A 17,202-nucleotide genomic window follows, 5' to 3' on the forward strand; every position below is an offset into this window, starting at 1 on the left:
TATATTATGTCACTGCATGTGCTCTATATAAAATTGTAAGCAAATACATACTGTAAACCAGTACAACTATATAAATTGTAAATAAGGAAAGATCATGGTGTGATACATGTTTTATTGTAATGTCATTATCTCAAGATTCGGCAACTTCAAAGCAGCTGATTCATGCACCTTTTCTCAAATGCCATTTTGAAGTGCTGAATTACAGTATTAACCCATCACTCTCTGTACAATCACAAATGTAATCAACATCCCAAGTTCAGACAGACAGACAGACAGATAGATACGTCCATCTTTCAAGAAATGTGTTTCTTATTGGTCCTGAAGCAATCCAGCACATCTGAAGTTTTACACTACAGCATCATATCACCACCAAACATCAAAGGAACTGAACTCGCATGCAAAGCGCACTAGCACCCTGAGTATACAAGATGATAGAGTATTTTAAGCAACATACTCAGGAAGTACAGATCTTTTGAGTCACTGCTGTACATTTGTAGGGACGCTGAATTACCTTGATTTGTGTTGCTCTTATGGTTGCTTGGTTTTCTTGATCTGCATAGAGCTGTGTGCAATCATGTCATATAACAAAACAATACAGAAAAAGTCTATGAAGAATTAAAAGCACTATGCTATTTAACACAATGAAATTGTGCACTTTTAAGTCCCTTTTTAAACTTTTACACAATAAATTACATCAGAAGTACACTTTTATTCTGTATACGTCCCCATAACGTCTAACTGCTGTTGACTAATAATACATTAATGCCAGTATAACAGTGTTATGGTGGAATAATATCACACTTTACATCTATTCATATCCACTTTCAGACTACAAAGCTTGGATTGCAGAGACGACGCGGAGAAGTAATGGATTTACACAATATACTGTTTGCAAACCCAGCCATACAGTACAGCACAATTAGCAGACTCAGCACATAACTGCTCGGTTTGCTGGTCATTTATGCAACCCAAAATAAAACAAATTACACAATGGAGCTGCTACAATTGTCACGGTGTATCACTCTTCAATGCTACAGGTGTATAACAAGAATAAGAAGACCACTAGGACTGCGCTAATACAGTTGCTTTGTCTGGTGATACTAAGCTGAAATGGTGTGAAATATAATATCTACGAAGATCAGGCGGACTTTATTTTATGTGTGGGGGAATCAACTGTCAGGTTGTCCCTTCTTTGCTATTAACACATGATTTGACATTCAGTCCCTGTTCTTCTGTTTAGAGGATATTCAGGAAGCTGCTGAGGCACAAAGGGCTGTTCTCATCTTTCAGCTCAACTCCAATTCATCAGTGCACTCCAGCCCCATGCTTCAATAGTGTCTAAAACAGAAAAGACAACAAATATGAGATGGTTAAACTAAAGGGATAGCTTACCCCCAAAATTAATATTCTGTCCTCATTTGCTCACTATCATTTTGGTTCAAACCTGAGTTTCTTTAAACAATGAAAATGGCCAATTAGTGAATCTTTAGTTTCTTTTTAATCAGACTTCGCTACTGATCTCGTGAACATGTCATTTTGTGTTCCACAGAATAATAAAAAAGTCATTCAGGTTTGAAATAACATGAGGGTGAGTAAATGATGACAGAACTTCCATTTTTGTGTGAACTGTCCATTTAAGGCAAGACACTACAGGCAAAAACATTTGGTCAGTTTTGAGATTTTGGGGTGCTTTTCATAGCATGTTGTTTCAGACTAGTGAAAAGAAAACATCCAAAATACATTTGTAAGTATTAATTTGAATGCACTTTATCTATTTGTGTCTCTAGATTTCAATTACAATATATATTTTAAAGGCTGTTTTCTTAAAATGAGTAATTTTTTTCTCATGCACCAAGTCAGAATCTCCACTTCAGCAGCACTCACACACCAGACTGTACAGTTTTATTCTTATCTATATTCTGATGGTTTTTACAGAGGGATTTGTTCATATACAAATTGCCTGATTTTATAAACCATTCTATTCCCAAAAATATGGCAAAAAAATATGGCTTTTGACAGAATTTTCTGATTCATGGAGTGATAACAAGAAATCCAAAATCCCCTCATGAAAAACCTTTGACTTAGCAATCACCTTTGCATTAGATGTTGAGCTTGTCTGAGGAGTCTGAGACTTGTCTGAGACTCTGGAAAAGTGATGAGTCAATAGCAGCGCTACTGCAATCCTGGATCAGGTTCTTGTTGCAGTCACCAAAACCTGGAGCAGCAGACACTTTGGGATGCGAGACCTGCCCCGTCAGAATGTGGATATCGCCCAATGCCACAGAAGTCATGCTGTTCTGTGAGATCTCGCTGATGGGGGAATATTCTGGAACGAGCTCGTCTCTGGACACTGGACTGCAATGACAAGTATTTTGGTTTATTACAGGAACTGGCATGTGGTTATCAAACCTATTTATTCTGAAATAACGTGGCATGACTTTGTTGGAGCTAACCTGACATCCATGGACTGAACCCCATCCGAGAGATCATCTGCCCCACAGCTCTTTGCCTCCAGTGGCTCAAGGCATATGATTGGGTACTCAGATGTTGCCTTTGGTGAACTAATAATCGCTGTGTTGCCTGTTGTGTAAGATTAATGTAGTTTAATCCAAAAGAAAAAATTCAGAGCATTTTACCAGATTATCAACATTCTATATTGAGATGAAAAAACAAATTTCAGTTCGTAATTACACCACTTGATGGCGCTATTTTCCCCCTACAGACAAAATAGATTTCCACATGCTGAGTCACTCAGCAACGATAAAAAAAAGACTAATAATGAGTATGTGTGTTTGAGTGAAATAATACAGTGAAAGGGAGGGTTAAACACATGCTCACTATAGAACTGTATAATGATATCAATACCTTCAGTTTCCAAAGGAGACGGTGAGATGGACTGGGAAACAGAAATGGGGGATGGGACTTCCATCTGCACCTCTTCTTTCTATCCAAACATGACATGCAATATTATTTGCTACAGTCAGTAAATCTTTGTCATCTGATAATTTAATTGGCCTGCAGAGAATTTATTTACCTTTTCCCCATCCGGTTTTCTTGTCCTTTTCATAATCTCCTCAATACGCTGCCAAAATCAAAGATGCAAACATCATACATCATAAGCTTTAATTAAAACATAATCTCAAAGCAACAAAGTAAGTCGTTTCTGATGTTGTTTTGATTATTTTTTCAACACTTACCACAAACCAGACAATATAAAATACACCTAATCATTTCCTAATGTATAAAATCAAGTCATGCTTTGTTTTTATTTAAATACATCCTGAAAATCTTGTTTGCCATGATAAGATTTCAATTACAAATGGGTTGCAAACACCATTTCTTGTTGACTTTACAAGCACCCAGATTCAGCTGCTCTGCTGCACACTCTATAAAGTTTAAATTAAGTTTTAATTAGGAAATAAATCTATGCATAGATAAGTAGCCCTTAGAGATTTCCACTTCAAAATTACTTACCACTAAACTTTTCTCATTATATTGCACCTTACATTGCATTATCATTTTAATAGTGTCAATGTGAATACATTTTCCATGTATTGCTTGATTCTAAACGTAAACACACAGAAAAGAGAAGAACCTTCTTCCTTTGAAGTCTCTCCTGCTCCTCTTGAATTTTCAGAAGCTCTCGCTCCTGTCTCTTCCGTTCAGCCTCTCTATGAACGCGCTGCACTGCTTCCTCCCTCTGCCAAACATCATGACACATCACATCTCCAACTACATCACATTCATCCCTACAGATATTCACAGCTACAGAAGACATATTGGTGCTGCATGTGACTGGATGGATGAGTATGCTGAATGTGTCTTGATGAGTCAGTTGTTATTTCTGATTGTTGTGTTGTCTTTTTTAAATTTATTTAATGCTGCTTTGATTTTATAAATTTTTTTATTATTATTAATTTGTGTTTGCTCAAACAGAGGGGTCAAAAAATCTGAGACCACTGCTGACAACATAATATATTTCTAATTCTAAATATAATTTATAAAAAAAAAATAAAACATCTAATAAATCTAAAAATATACATCTAATAAATGTATAATATAATATAATATAATATAAAAATGTTTACAAAAAATCACTTCAGCAGTGGTCTCAGATTTTTGAGCTTCAGTGTTTAAACAATTATTATAATTAATCAGGACAGATTGGTGCTGCACATGTTTGAGTCAGTGACCTAATGGATGAGTATGCTGAATGTGTCTTGATGAGTCAGTTTTATTTTTGTGCATTTTCATTGTTCTTTTTGTATATATGTAATTATGTAGATTTTAACATTTTTATTTTGTTTGTTTAAACAGTGCGGTCCAAAAATCTAAGACCACTGCTGAAAATGTAATAGATCTTTTATTTTTTATTTTTTTTTAAATAATATAATATGTTGCATTATATTACTAATGTATTTATTTAAAAAATGTATTAAATAAATAAAAATGTATAACATTTTCATCAGTCTCAGACCTTTAGTTTCGACCGTTTGAAAAATTAATCTAATTAATTGTATTTTAATGTAATTCATTGTAATATCCCTCTGACCTGTCTCTCCAGATCATCCTGGAGCTCCTTCCAGCGTTGTTCCTTTTGGTGCCTGTCTTCCAGCTCTCTTTGACAGCGCTCCTCCTCCTGCCTCTGTCTTTTCTCTTCTGCCTCTCGAGCTGCCTGTTCCTGCCGATGTCTCTCCTCTTCCTGCTGCCTCTGGAGCTCCTCAGCCCTGAGCCTGAGATTCATGAAGATGATGATATATAATACGGAAGCAAACACATAAATGTGACACACAGACCCTAGAGACACACAATATCTCTACCTTTCCTCTTCTAGGCGTTGCTTTTCTTCCTGCTCCTTCTGTACTCTTGCCAGGCGTCGTCTCTCCGCCAGCAGCCTGGAGGCCTCCTCAGCATCACTGGTACCTGCTTTCCCAGTTGGAGTTACTGGAGACTCTGAAACACAAGACAGGAGGCACTTAGTCAACGTCACGTGATTGAGATCCCACTGGCAAAGCTTCATAGTAAATGATGAAAGAATGAGTATTGTTAATGTTAACTGAAATTAAAACTAAAACTATTAAAATTGTACGACTGAAATAAAGCTAAAATAATAAAAAAATATAAAAATGAGAAAATGTACACTTGAAAATTAGATGAAAATGAATGAGAAATGTTGCCTTGACAAATAAACTAATACAAATGACAAAATGACTATTATTTTAACTTGATCTAGAATTAAACGTGAAAATCTAAAAAATAAAAGCAAGTTCAAAATTATAATAATTGCTATAATAGTATATAAATAATACTAAATAAATAAAAGACAGAATATTGAACTTTTCCTTTAAAAAAACAATACCTGCATTATGTCCAAATTCCTTGCTTGCAGATTTTGTGATTTTCTCTGTTCTGGAGGTCTTTCTCTCTAGAGTGCTGCAGCCTTTAATCTCCAAGGACCCTTTCTCCTCTCCTTCCCACCTCTTGTTTTCTAAACATGGCGTTGTGGCTCTGTGCCTCATTGGGGAAGGGGGGTATTGACCCGGGGAGGCTGGGGACTGGATGCGGCTCTTACAGGACTTGGATCTAATTACAAATGAAAAAAACAAAACAAATATACACTCAGTCTAAATCAAGACTTGGATCTAATTACAAATGAAAAAAAATTACAAAAAATAATATAGCCTACACTCAGTCTAAAGTGTTTAAATCAATAAATGACAAAGTAATAATATATGATATGATAAAATACAAAACCTTTTCGGTGTGCTGGGGTTCTTGCGGGTAGAAGAACTTCGAGTGGGTGTTGTTGGAGACTCAAGTTTTTTTGTAGATGAGTCAGCTAAGGTTTGAGCGATGCTCTTTTCGGGTTTCTCAGTCTAAACACCCAAAACAGATACCAGAATTATGCATTTGTCCACTTCACTGACAAAGCCACAAAACTACAAAAACCTGAACAATAGTCTCTCAGCCAAACTCAGCCTAAATTTAATAAATGCAGCAGAAGTATTGTTCATTCATTAAGACTAATGCATTAAGTGATAGTATAACCAAGAATTCAAATTCTGTCCTCATTTATTAATTTAATTTTATTAATTTTAGTATTAAAGCGATACTATTACGGTACTATTATTTTGAATTTGATTTTATTTTCATATTTTCTGCTTTCAAGTTAATTTTAGTTAAAGTTTCAGGAATTTTTTGTTGTGTGTATTTGTAATTTTTATAGTTTTTTTGTTGTTGTTTCAAGTATGTCTGTATTGTATAGTTTTTATTAATTGAATTGAACTATTTTAGTACATTAAGTTATACTAAATGAAAATAAGAAATGCTGCCTTGGGAACTAGCCAAAATAAAACAAGTTTAAGTTTTTTATATTGCATCTGATTTCAGTTAACAATTAGATTATTACAAGGGACAACATTTTTTAATTGTTTTAAATTAAATTTTATTTAACTATAATGACACTGATTTGCTCAGGTCTTTTGACTTTCTTTCTTCTGTGGATCATAAAAGAAGATATTTTGGGAAATCTTTCTCAACTATCTATCAATTCTTTTTGTTTCACAGAAGAAAGAATGTCACACAGGTTTGGAATAAGATGAAGGATGAATTATCCCTTCCAATAATGTTAGGTTCCAATTTTCACCAATATCAACATTTTTACCTTCTAGAATGTTCAAGATACATAATGTACACATTTTAGAAATACATTCTGAAGTATACCAAAAAATTATATATGTCTCATACGGTATCGGTCAAAAGACCCTCTGCAGGACATTCAAAACCCTCTGTTCAAAAATCCACGGCTATAAATCCACGACTGAAACTGGACATGCACAGATCTGTGCAATGCAGTTGCTAGGAGACCAGCTCCTCTGTGGGTTGTATCCCATTGTGCTTTGCACCAAATATAAATATCTGAGTTATCTGACAAAATGTTGTTCACATCCATGCAGATCAGACCTGAGGGCTTTTCGGGGTTGTGTCTGCGCTGGAGTCGTCCAGCTGTCCGTAGAACGATGTGCTAACCTTCTTTCGCTCGGCTCTACTGGGTGAAGCCCTGTAAGGAGACCTGTGAGGGCTGGAGGAGGCTACTCGGGAACAAAGACAAGACACTGAGGGGCCAGAGGTCACAGGAAGACAAAGGAGAAAATAGGGGTGGGGCAGAAATTGCAATCAATTAAATTTTAATGAAGGTTAATGCAAAAACACTTGCCTTTCTCTATCACATTGGGCAAAGTAGCGGAGGAGGAGGAGAGATGCCTGCTCAGGACAGAGTCTGGGGACTCGGGCGGAATCATAAAATCTTGGACTGCAGTGAAACGTATTACGATAGGTTCCAGGGAGGAAGAAAACACAGACACAGGCGATCAGACACAATCATAATGATATTCATTCACCCAGAGACTTACAAATACAAGATAATTCTGAAGAAAGATGCCAGAGGCTTTCTTTGTGATTAATAATTAGTGGCCATTTGGGTATGAATATTTACACTAATTAAAGACTTTCATGAACAGCAGGCTCATTTTCATTTGAGTTTATGTAGCTCATGTGTGATGTTGCAGGGAGTTTGCTAAGCTGGCCTGCATTTAAAATGAGCTGACAGATGAGACCCCCTGTGCATTCTTTAGGGGGTGCAATGCAGCTGTAGGCGGATCCGGATTACACTTCTTTTCTTGTGCATCCGGATCCCTTACTAGGCGAGGAACAATATGACAGACTCCAAATCTGATGGATGTAACCTCTATGTCCTGTTATGGAACTTGATTGGTTCTCCAGAGAGTTTCGTTTCCTCATTGATACAATGTTTATATTCATCTCGGAAAGAAAGACACTGACAGTATAAAAACTATACTCCAAAATATAAACACAAAAATGACTTGTCCATGCAATACCTGATAATAGGGTGTTACCAGGGCGCTGCAGCATAAATATAGCCTACAATTGCTTATAAACATACACTTCAAACAATATAATGATGATTACAACTAGACTTGTACATTTTGTGAAGAAATTTTTTTTTTGCCTGTGGACAACACTGTATAAATTATTTTTATATTACTATAGTATTTTTCAGATAATATTTAAATAATTTTATTTGGCCTTTGTATAATAACAATATACACAGTTTATCATATAAAACGATATAAAAGCCAATTATTTCTATGCAAATATTTTAGCATATTGCAATGTGGATGTTAAGGGGTTTCAAGTAGATTTCAAGTAGATTGAGGTGTTTTGAGTGGTTTCTTACTGACCAGAGTCTAAAATGCCAACCCACTATGTTATTCTGGTCCCTAGATACTCTGACGTCCCTAATCCAAAACGAGTCAAAATGTTTTTTTCCTGTTTATCATCTGTCAGGCAGATATTTTAAGTCATTCACTTAGAAATGATGATTTAAGTGGAAAATGTAATAGGTGAACAACAGCAATAGCGATATTTGCCTTAGCAAGCACCATTATTAACAAACCTCACCACTGAAATAAGCAAGAAAACAGACAAGAAAACAGCATCAAAAACCCCTATGGATAAAACCAATATACACTAACGTTCAAAAGTTTGAGGTAAATATGATTTATTTTTAAAGAAATTAATACTTTTATTCAGCAAGGACACATTCAATTGATATAAAGTGACTGTTTTATTATTTAGATTTCTATTTTAAATAAATGCTGCTCTTTTGAACTTTCTATTCATCAAAGAACCCTGAAATAAATGTATCAGTTTCCACAAACATATTACGCAGCATAACAGTTTTGAAAATTTCTTCCTATAACTGCAAAGCTGATTTTTTGCAACCATTACTCAAGTCATTCAAATATAGTAAAATTACATCTTAAATCGTAATAATATTTAATCAAATGACTGTTTGTTTGAAATAATTGCTTCTTTCACATTAAACCTAAAAAATAACATTAAAAATGATGACCAACCCCAAACTTTTGAAAGGTAGTATAAATCTTAGCACACAGTTAACATACACCTATGTAAAATCTCATGCACATGCAAACCATCACAACAACAACAACAACATCAGAATCACTGTGACTGAATCTTTAGGGAAGTGAACGGGGAGCACGTAAAGCAGCAGGAAGTCAGTACCGTTCCTGGATTTGCTGGCAGGAGGGTGAGAAGCGGGGTCATTGGTTAAGGAGGCTGAAGCAGAAGAGGGCGCGGCAATCTTAGGATCACCTGTGCGGCAGGTGATGCAAAGCAGAGAAAGTACAGGTGCGTGAGCACAGAGTATTTCACAAGATCACAGTGAATATTATTAGAAGTCATAACAGTGTGTTCCTGTGAAATACTGATATACCCCGTCAGCAGTTTTTTCCTCTGACGGGAAGCTGCATAATTTCCAGCAGGCCATTTTTCTTTGTTAAAAAAAAAAAAAAGTAATTTCGCTAATAAAAGCAGGATGGTAATATGAACCACTGCAAAATGAAATAACCCAGAGCACAGCATGCAGCTGATACGATGATATCAGGTTATCAGAGAGCCTAATGTTTTCCAAGGGCGACATAAACTCATTCTCAATCGTTCGCCCTTATCCACAAAGCAAAACAGACGCTACATGCATGTTGTCTAGATATATTATCAGACTGACTCAGGATCAGGCTTAATGCTCTGCTCTTGGACAGTGTAAATAATTGATGTAGTTATGAATGCACCACAGATTCAGTGTGGTGCTTTCACATCTGTCTTGAAAGCAGCATTATTTTCCAGTGTTGATATGATTTACCAGAGCCTCAGGTCTACTGAGGAGTTGGTGTAAAAACAATTTTAACTCAGAAATCACTAGTAAATTTCACCATATCAAAGAAACAGCAAGTAAAGAAAAACATTAAACTGAGCATAAGACTTTGAAAGTAGACTGAAATAGCATTTGCAAAACATACACCAATAAACAGTTTCAGCGTAGGCTTGTGTAATTGAAATGTTCAGGGAAAAAAGGCATTATTTAAAGTCAGAACGAGGCAGTGACGGAGCAAAAAGCCTTCAGCTGCGCAGTCTAATATACCCTGTGCAGTCACAGTGACAGCACAGTTACGGTGTTTGTTCTCTAGCTAAAACAGCCCAAATTGCCCCTTGCCCCCAGGCAGCTATTACACAGATGATTTATAATGCCTACGAGTCTGTGATCGGTCACTGACAGCGCTAACCTTGAGACAGAGTGTTTTTGTGTGCGACTGGGGCGATACCTTGCACTCAGCAACAGCTCGATGTCTCAGTGTGACACTGCAGCTCCCTCATAAAACAGCTGCATTTTCATCCCACAGCTGCTGTATTAGTCAATATCCCAGTCGGGTTTAAAACAAAAAGGCTGCAGTGCAGTTCCCACACCCTGTTTTCCTGTCTCTCCATCCATTCCCGCTCCCCACGGCCCTGAGAGGAGTTCACACAAGGGACCCTCCACGCCCTCGCAAGCGCACACACACTCACCCTCGCAGACTCCTGGAGGTCCGCCCCAGGTCCAGCGTTTGGGCCTCTGGTCCGCCTGCAGGTTCCGCTCGATAGAACGTCGCATCAGGGCCTCCAGTCGCTCCTGCTCGTTGCGTTCCAAAACAGGAAAAAAAAGAGACTCTCTGACAGAGCTCTCGCTGCGGCGACGAGTGGACGGGGATGAGGCTGGCTGCTCCATGGCGACCACCTCTCCTATCCGTCTCTGACTCTCTCTGCTCTTCCTCCTCGTATGCGTACGTGGAAAATGACGAGGGCCTTGCCTTCTGTTTCTTCCTCTCTCTCCCTTGCACTCAGTGACTCCCTCTTTGTATCTCTCTCCTCCCGGGTGACTGTGTGTCTAAGAGAGCATGCAGCCAGACGGAGGAGAGAACGGCCATAACTCCACCCACACCCTCCCCCCTCAGTGGCTGACATAAACGGTGAGCACAAGCACACATAGTGAGTATTATAATAACACAGGTTGCATCAGGGAAAATAAGGAAACCTATATGTATTTTCCTGAATTTCTCTCTCTCTATCCCACCCCACTATCTACATTTCCTCTAACCAGTATAACCTTGTTTCTCCCTATGATTTTAACATTTTGATTGATTTTGTATACTCATAACCCTTCCCAAAGCACTGATGTTTACACATATAAAATACACAATTAAACAACTCCCCAGATTCAAGGAAACAACACATAGCTTAGTCAGATGAGCAATAAAATCATTAGAGTGAAATAATCATGGCTATATAGTTCTAGTTTATCTCGTCACTCTGTAGCCTCTTTGTTTATGATAAAAAAATGTGCATTTACAAATGGATTTCTTGTGAATATATTAAAAAAATATTAGTATATATTTAAAAAAAAAACTGTACTTGCAAATAATATAATATTAAAGAAATGACATAAAAATGTCTGCTTCCCAACAAAATAAAGTACACTTTTTTGTCAAATTAAAAGTTTTACTTCAACATACATACTGAATCAGTTTTAATAGTCTTTTGTCGTGTTCTTAAAGACATATTTTGATGTGTTGAATAACAAAGCACATGTAAAGTACTTGATTATAATTTTAAACTGTAATGCTTTATTCAATAAAAGTTTCAATAGAAATGACATTAAAGTGTAATTTGGTTTACCATAAATGCTTGTTAATATATTCAGCAATTCAGTTTAACCATATTTCAGAGATATTAAAAGCAATTATTAAATTACATATAAAGATGTACTGAAGTCCTACGTAAGTGAGTCAAACAAGTGCTAATTCAACTTATTGCATATATCAAATTAAACAAACAATACATTTTTATTTAATTGCAATTATGCAGTTAAGTGCCTGAAAACATTACATTCAATTTGCACTTAATTATATATATATATTTAAAGTATATTATTTCTGTAATAGGTGCTCTGTTTAAAAGTGTACTTCTTTTTCACAAGAGATAGTTCACCCAAAATCAACATCCTGTCATCATTTATTAACATTCATGTCTTCCAAAACTCCATGATGCTTATTCATCCGAGGATTTAAAAAAGTGAATTTTCAGAGAACATCCTGGTTGCTCTTTTCCATAAAACAAAATGAAATGGACTAGGACTGTCAAGATTTAAAATCACAAACAACCACCATAAAAGTATCATAAAAGCAGTTCACATGACTTGTGAGAGATTCACTTAGTATTCTGAAGGTGTACGGTTGAAATTCAAACACCATTGTTCCTCACAAAGATACATTGTTAGTGCACATTTTGTATGGATCATACTTACAATACTTTTATAGTGCTTCTTTGTCATTTTGTAGCTTAACAGATCCAGTCCCTTTTCACTTTAATTATAAGGAAAAGCACAAGGCAGGCTATTCTTCAAAAAGTCACCTTTTGTTTTCCACAGAAGTCAGCCACGTCAGACAAGTGAACATGAAGGTGAGTAAACTATGACAGACTCATCATAATTTAGCATGTAATCAGCAACAATGTAGTCATTATCACAAAATAAACCCATTAGGGTGATACAAAACCCCTTATGCATCTTGCATTCTCCTCTCACATCTCATTATTTTTTCATTTGATTAATCTAATAAAGAAGACTAATGACGAAAAAAGGCGATGAATGGCTTTGAGCAAACATAAAACTAGGTGGCTCATGCTGCATATTGTCTGCAGGTGGATGAAGGAGGCCGGCTACTGCAAAATATTTGATACCACTGCAGATACCGAGGAGCCAGAATTAATTTAAATCCAAACGCTGGCCAAGATCAGAGTAGTCTGAGGTAAGACTACACATAACAGAGACACAGCACTACCATACCAGAACACAGAAACAGCACCACACCCTGCACACAATGATCCACTGCCTAATTGCAGTCTCTCTTAGTAGGCATCTTAATCACACTGTACAGTATTTTCCTTTTAGCTTCTTCAAACACTCCCTTACTATGACACACCACGTTTTTCTAGAGAAATTTGATATGTACATGTCAGTTAAGATGAATATCAGGAACAGTGAATGAGGTCATTTGATCACTCCAGAGAGAGTCACCAATCATTGCAGCATCTGACTGGGGAGGGGGGGGGGCTAGTTTTCAATCAATATAAACAAAGACTTCACTCTCCTGCTAAGACAAAGCTCAATGTCACAAAAGGTGGGAACTCTACGAGGTTAAATTCAACAGGAATAAAGACTTAATTACACACAGATTACAAAAACTTTTCTTGTTATAAAATCTAACCGGAGCCCAGTAAAAATTTCAACATGTGTGATGTCACCATCACAAATTGGACATCTTGAGCTAACATAGCTACAGCTATTTAATTTTTTTCATATTTTCAACTCAAATCTGTTTCTTTCCACCAATGCAAGATGTTTGACTACAATGTATTGGCTTTCATATTACCATATGAAAAATAATGGAATGATTCCCTACACCTCAAAAACAAAAGGTTTTCTCTGGCTTAAAGGTGATGTGTGTAATTTTTGTGCTATCAGAAAAAATGCAAAGATAATAACTGTTTCCAAACCGATTTCTCAAATGTTCCCTAGAACTTCCATTGTTTGGACAAAAAGGTAGTCCCGCCCCAAACTCACACTATTAGTTGAGTGTTTGTTGTTGTCTTGAGATCAAAGGGGTCAACGTTTACCATAGATATAGATTATAATATAATGAAATACTAGCAATATACAATACCATTCAAAGGTTTGGGCCAGTAAGATTATCACGTTTTTTTTTTAAATAAGTCTCCTATGCTCAACAAGGTGGCTTTTATTCAGTATTAAATACAGTACAATAATAGAATATTGTGTAACATTATTAAATTAACTCTTTTCTATTTGAATATATTTTAAATTGTAATTTATTCCTGTTATGGCAAAGCTGAATTTTCAGCATCATTACTCCATTCTTCAGTGTCACATGATGCTTCAGAAAAAATTCTAATATGCTGATCTGCAGCTCACGAAACATTTATTATTATTATCAATGTTGAAAACAGCGTAACTTTTTTGTAACTTTTGGAAACTGCGATTCAGGCATCTTAGGTGACTAGAATGTTATGATGAAGAGAAGTCTTTTGATCAGTTTCATGCAACCTTGCTCAATAAATGTATTAATCGTATTAATTATGTCAATATATCTATACAATGTGTTTTAATTTCTTTCAAAAAAAGAAAAAAGAAAACAAAAATCTTACTGACCTTAAACTTTCAACAGTATTACACATTACTTATATTTTTTTCCTATCTGCTGCATTTGTTTTGACTCCAAAAACTGTATGTTTAAGTATTTTAATAGCTAAAAATTACACACACCACATCAAGGATTAAGCAAGTTGGGAAAAAAATGAACAGCAATAAACTATGCATAGTAAAAAACATAATTTTATCATAATATTACACACAAAACAAATCCAAAAATAAAAGAATTCACAGATAAGACCGTGTATGAGAAAAAAATACTTCATATCTGTCCTTTGAGTGCATACCCCAAAGAGAATAAAGTTTGGCTGTAACCCCTGACCTTTTCCTCCTCCATGCACTGCTTCCTTTTCTCCTCCACGGCGGAACGACGGAGCATCTCCTTTTGCCGCTGCTCCTCCAGACGCCTCCCTCGCTCCACCAGCGAGCGTTCATACTGCAGCTGTGCACGCTGCTCCTTCTCCAAGAGAGCTCGCTCCCGCACAGCTAGACACACAGTGGGGGTGGACACGGGTAAGTCTATAGATTGCCCTGATACGGGAAAGGCCAAGCCTCTCCCTACCTGCTGACAATACTGATTCATTTGTGCTAAGCACTTAGTGGTATTATCAGAAGTCTTCCACCATCGGATTCAGTGATGAATGGAGCAGTAGTCTATTGCCCTGGAATAACCCTCTGCTTTAACTTATCAACAAGATTGTCATGAAATCCATTTAGGAATTAAACATGTTCTAAAGCAGGCCAATGCTTTAGACAATTTTGAAAGGAACATATTTCGTTGTTGACAGTAATAACTGAATAAAAGTCTTGCTGCTCACCTTGGCTCTTATCTTTCTCCTCTCTTCTTTCTTTGGCCAGTCGAATTCTGTCCTTCTTCGAGCCTCCATCTTTGCATGAGAAAGAAAACAAATGTTAAAATGCACATAAACAGTGAACACACCTTTAGGAGTCCGTGCAATCTTTTTCTTGTGTAACCAAATATCCAAGCCCCTAAATGTCTATGGTGGTTATAGTCCTGAAAACATTGGCTTTAATTGTGTAATGGTATGCAAATATATGCAAAGTCAAAATGCTCAAAGGGAACACAAACGCGATTTTTCGTAAAGTGATTTTCCACTATTCACAGCAGAGCTGGTGGCACAGTCTGTCAGATCCCTGTTAGCTTCAAATCTAAAGCACATTTGACAAAGCACATTTATTCTTTGTTTTTAAAGGAAATTGGGCATTTATATCAGACAGAATGCAATGTTAAATCATTATAGGAATCTTTCAATAATAAATCTAAATATAAAATATAAAACCAATATCAAACTCATTTATTCTGATGTGTCTGTTAAAAAAGAGCTATAAATAGCTTGCAGAGCAAACCAGGGCTAGTTGTCACATAGAATGTATATTTGTAACTACTGTATAAAATTTTGAGTGTAATTAGATGCGTTTTCTACGGCAGTGATTTTGTACGTTAGTTTCAAATATTTTTGTAAATGGTCTTTAATTTGAACTTCTGGGCTGTTTTAAATGCTACACAATATATTAATTTGTCTGCTAAATCAGTGGTTTGATAATTTGACTGTTTCTTGAATTATTTTATGCCTCGTGCGTTTTACTGTGTAAATTTAGCTGAAAAGCCTGTAATAGGCTTCATAATGGCAAGTACAAATTTGCGCCATGTAACCTAACAACATGTCCCGTCACAAAAGATCAACGTGTTTTAACAACCTGCATCTTTCTTTGTAATAACAGTGTAAATGTTCAATAGCCTTTTTTGTGTAGTAAAGAGTTTAAGGTGTGTATGAATAGAAATTGAACCAACTCGGAGAAGAATTTACTGGCATAAACAGTGTGACAACTAGCCCCGGACTTCATTCCCTATACGATAAAATCACACTTTTTTAACAATAATAATAAAAACATATTAAAGGGTTACGCACTCTTCACCTGGACAGGTCAGTCTTTGGTTTCCCATTCTCCTCTCACCTCAGCAGCCTGTTTCCATGACAACAGCTCGCTTTCCCAGTTATCCGTTCCTCTGTCAAATCTGGGTGAGGCTTCTTTTTAAAGAATGAAAATATAACACACCACAACGTACCTGACAGGTTTTCCACGATGGTGGCCATTTCCAGTTGATCTATGGGAGTTTTCCAACGATCAGTATCCAGATGACATTTCGTCTCACTACATTTATTTATCAATTAATATTTAAGTTGAAAAAATCAAAACGCGACGAAAAACTAAACAGTTTCACCTCAGATTTTATTCATCCGAACACCATCTCGGTCTTCGACCAGATATTACTAGCGAAGGCTGGAGGCAGAGCCATAAGAGCGCGAGGTTCTAATAAATTACAACACGCTCGACCAATTGCCGCGTGCCGACACTGCCGAGCGCACGCGCGCGTAAGCAATGCACCCACGAGCAACGCATTACGTCAGTTTACATAGCGCTATATATGGAAAGCTCAGCAGCTGAGCACAGGGCAGAAACTCACATTTATTTCCCCTAGAGACGTTTAATTAAACGTGCATGGAAATATATAACCATAGCCTACTTTAGTGATCACAGGATGCCATTTATCTGGCATTATCTTATAATTGAGAGGTAAAGACCGCTCAAATATGCAAATATCTGCCTGGATTATGTCTGGAGTCTGGACTAGATATATGCATGCAAAATGTGAACAATAAGATCCTCTAAAGACTATTTCTAGTGCAGACATCCAGTTAGAGAAGTGTGTGATTACATTTTTTAGTAACAGACAATTTTAACCACAAACCAAATATGACATTATGGAACATATGGGCTATTTTCACACTACAGTATTGTCCTCCAAGTCTGTGTTAACATCTGTCTGAGCATGTAGACGCATGTGCTATAGGCTACCTTGGTTTTTCACACTGCAACACACGTGATGGGGCGAAACACAGTGACTAATATCACTCAAGCCTTTGGCTAGACACACACTTACTATAAATATACCGCATTTTTTATACCCACAATCCAAAACACCTGCAACAATAAAGACAATATATTACAAGATTGTACTTTTCATAAATACTGGA

At 36.5% G+C, this 17,202-nt stretch overlaps 1 protein-coding gene across 8 annotated transcripts; it reads right to left on the reverse strand.

Moving 5' to 3' along the window:
* Window positions 1–96: 96 nt before the first annotated feature.
* LOC107586707 (MAP7 domain-containing protein 2-like) lies at window positions 97–16,492 on the reverse strand. Of its 8 annotated transcripts, none has more exons than XM_016274169.1 (18): window positions 16,389–16,492; window positions 16,233–16,271; window positions 14,962–15,030; window positions 14,466–14,629; window positions 10,447–10,549; window positions 9,109–9,198; window positions 7,217–7,312; window positions 6,964–7,091; window positions 5,755–5,876; window positions 5,360–5,583; window positions 4,821–4,953; window positions 4,553–4,733; window positions 3,596–3,700; window positions 3,035–3,082; window positions 2,866–2,944; window positions 2,454–2,580; window positions 2,093–2,355; window positions 97–1,338 (listed from the first exon to the last, which is right to left on the reverse strand). In XM_016274169.1, exons 2-17 carry the CDS (start codon window positions 16,258–16,260, stop codon window positions 2,100–2,102), a joined length of 1,953 nt encoding a protein of 650 aa, XP_016129655.1. In that variant the 5' UTR covers window positions 16,261–16,271; window positions 16,389–16,492; the 3' UTR covers window positions 97–1,338; window positions 2,093–2,099. The 8 variants fall into 8 exon arrangements, with proteins under 8 accessions (XP_016129655.1, XP_016129649.1, XP_016129654.1 ...); XM_016274163.1 differs by having other exon boundaries at window positions 10,447–10,796; XM_016274168.1 differs by having other exon boundaries at window positions 16,233–16,492.
* Between the last annotated feature and the right edge of the window lie 710 nt (window positions 16,493–17,202).

This window comes from Sinocyclocheilus grahami, unplaced genomic scaffold (genome assembly GCF_001515645.1).
Source record: "Sinocyclocheilus grahami isolate Dianchi unplaced genomic scaffold, SAMN03320097.WGS_v1.1 scaffold85.1, whole genome shotgun sequence".
Classification (NCBI taxonomy): domain Eukaryota; kingdom Metazoa; phylum Chordata; class Actinopteri; order Cypriniformes; family Cyprinidae; genus Sinocyclocheilus; species Sinocyclocheilus grahami.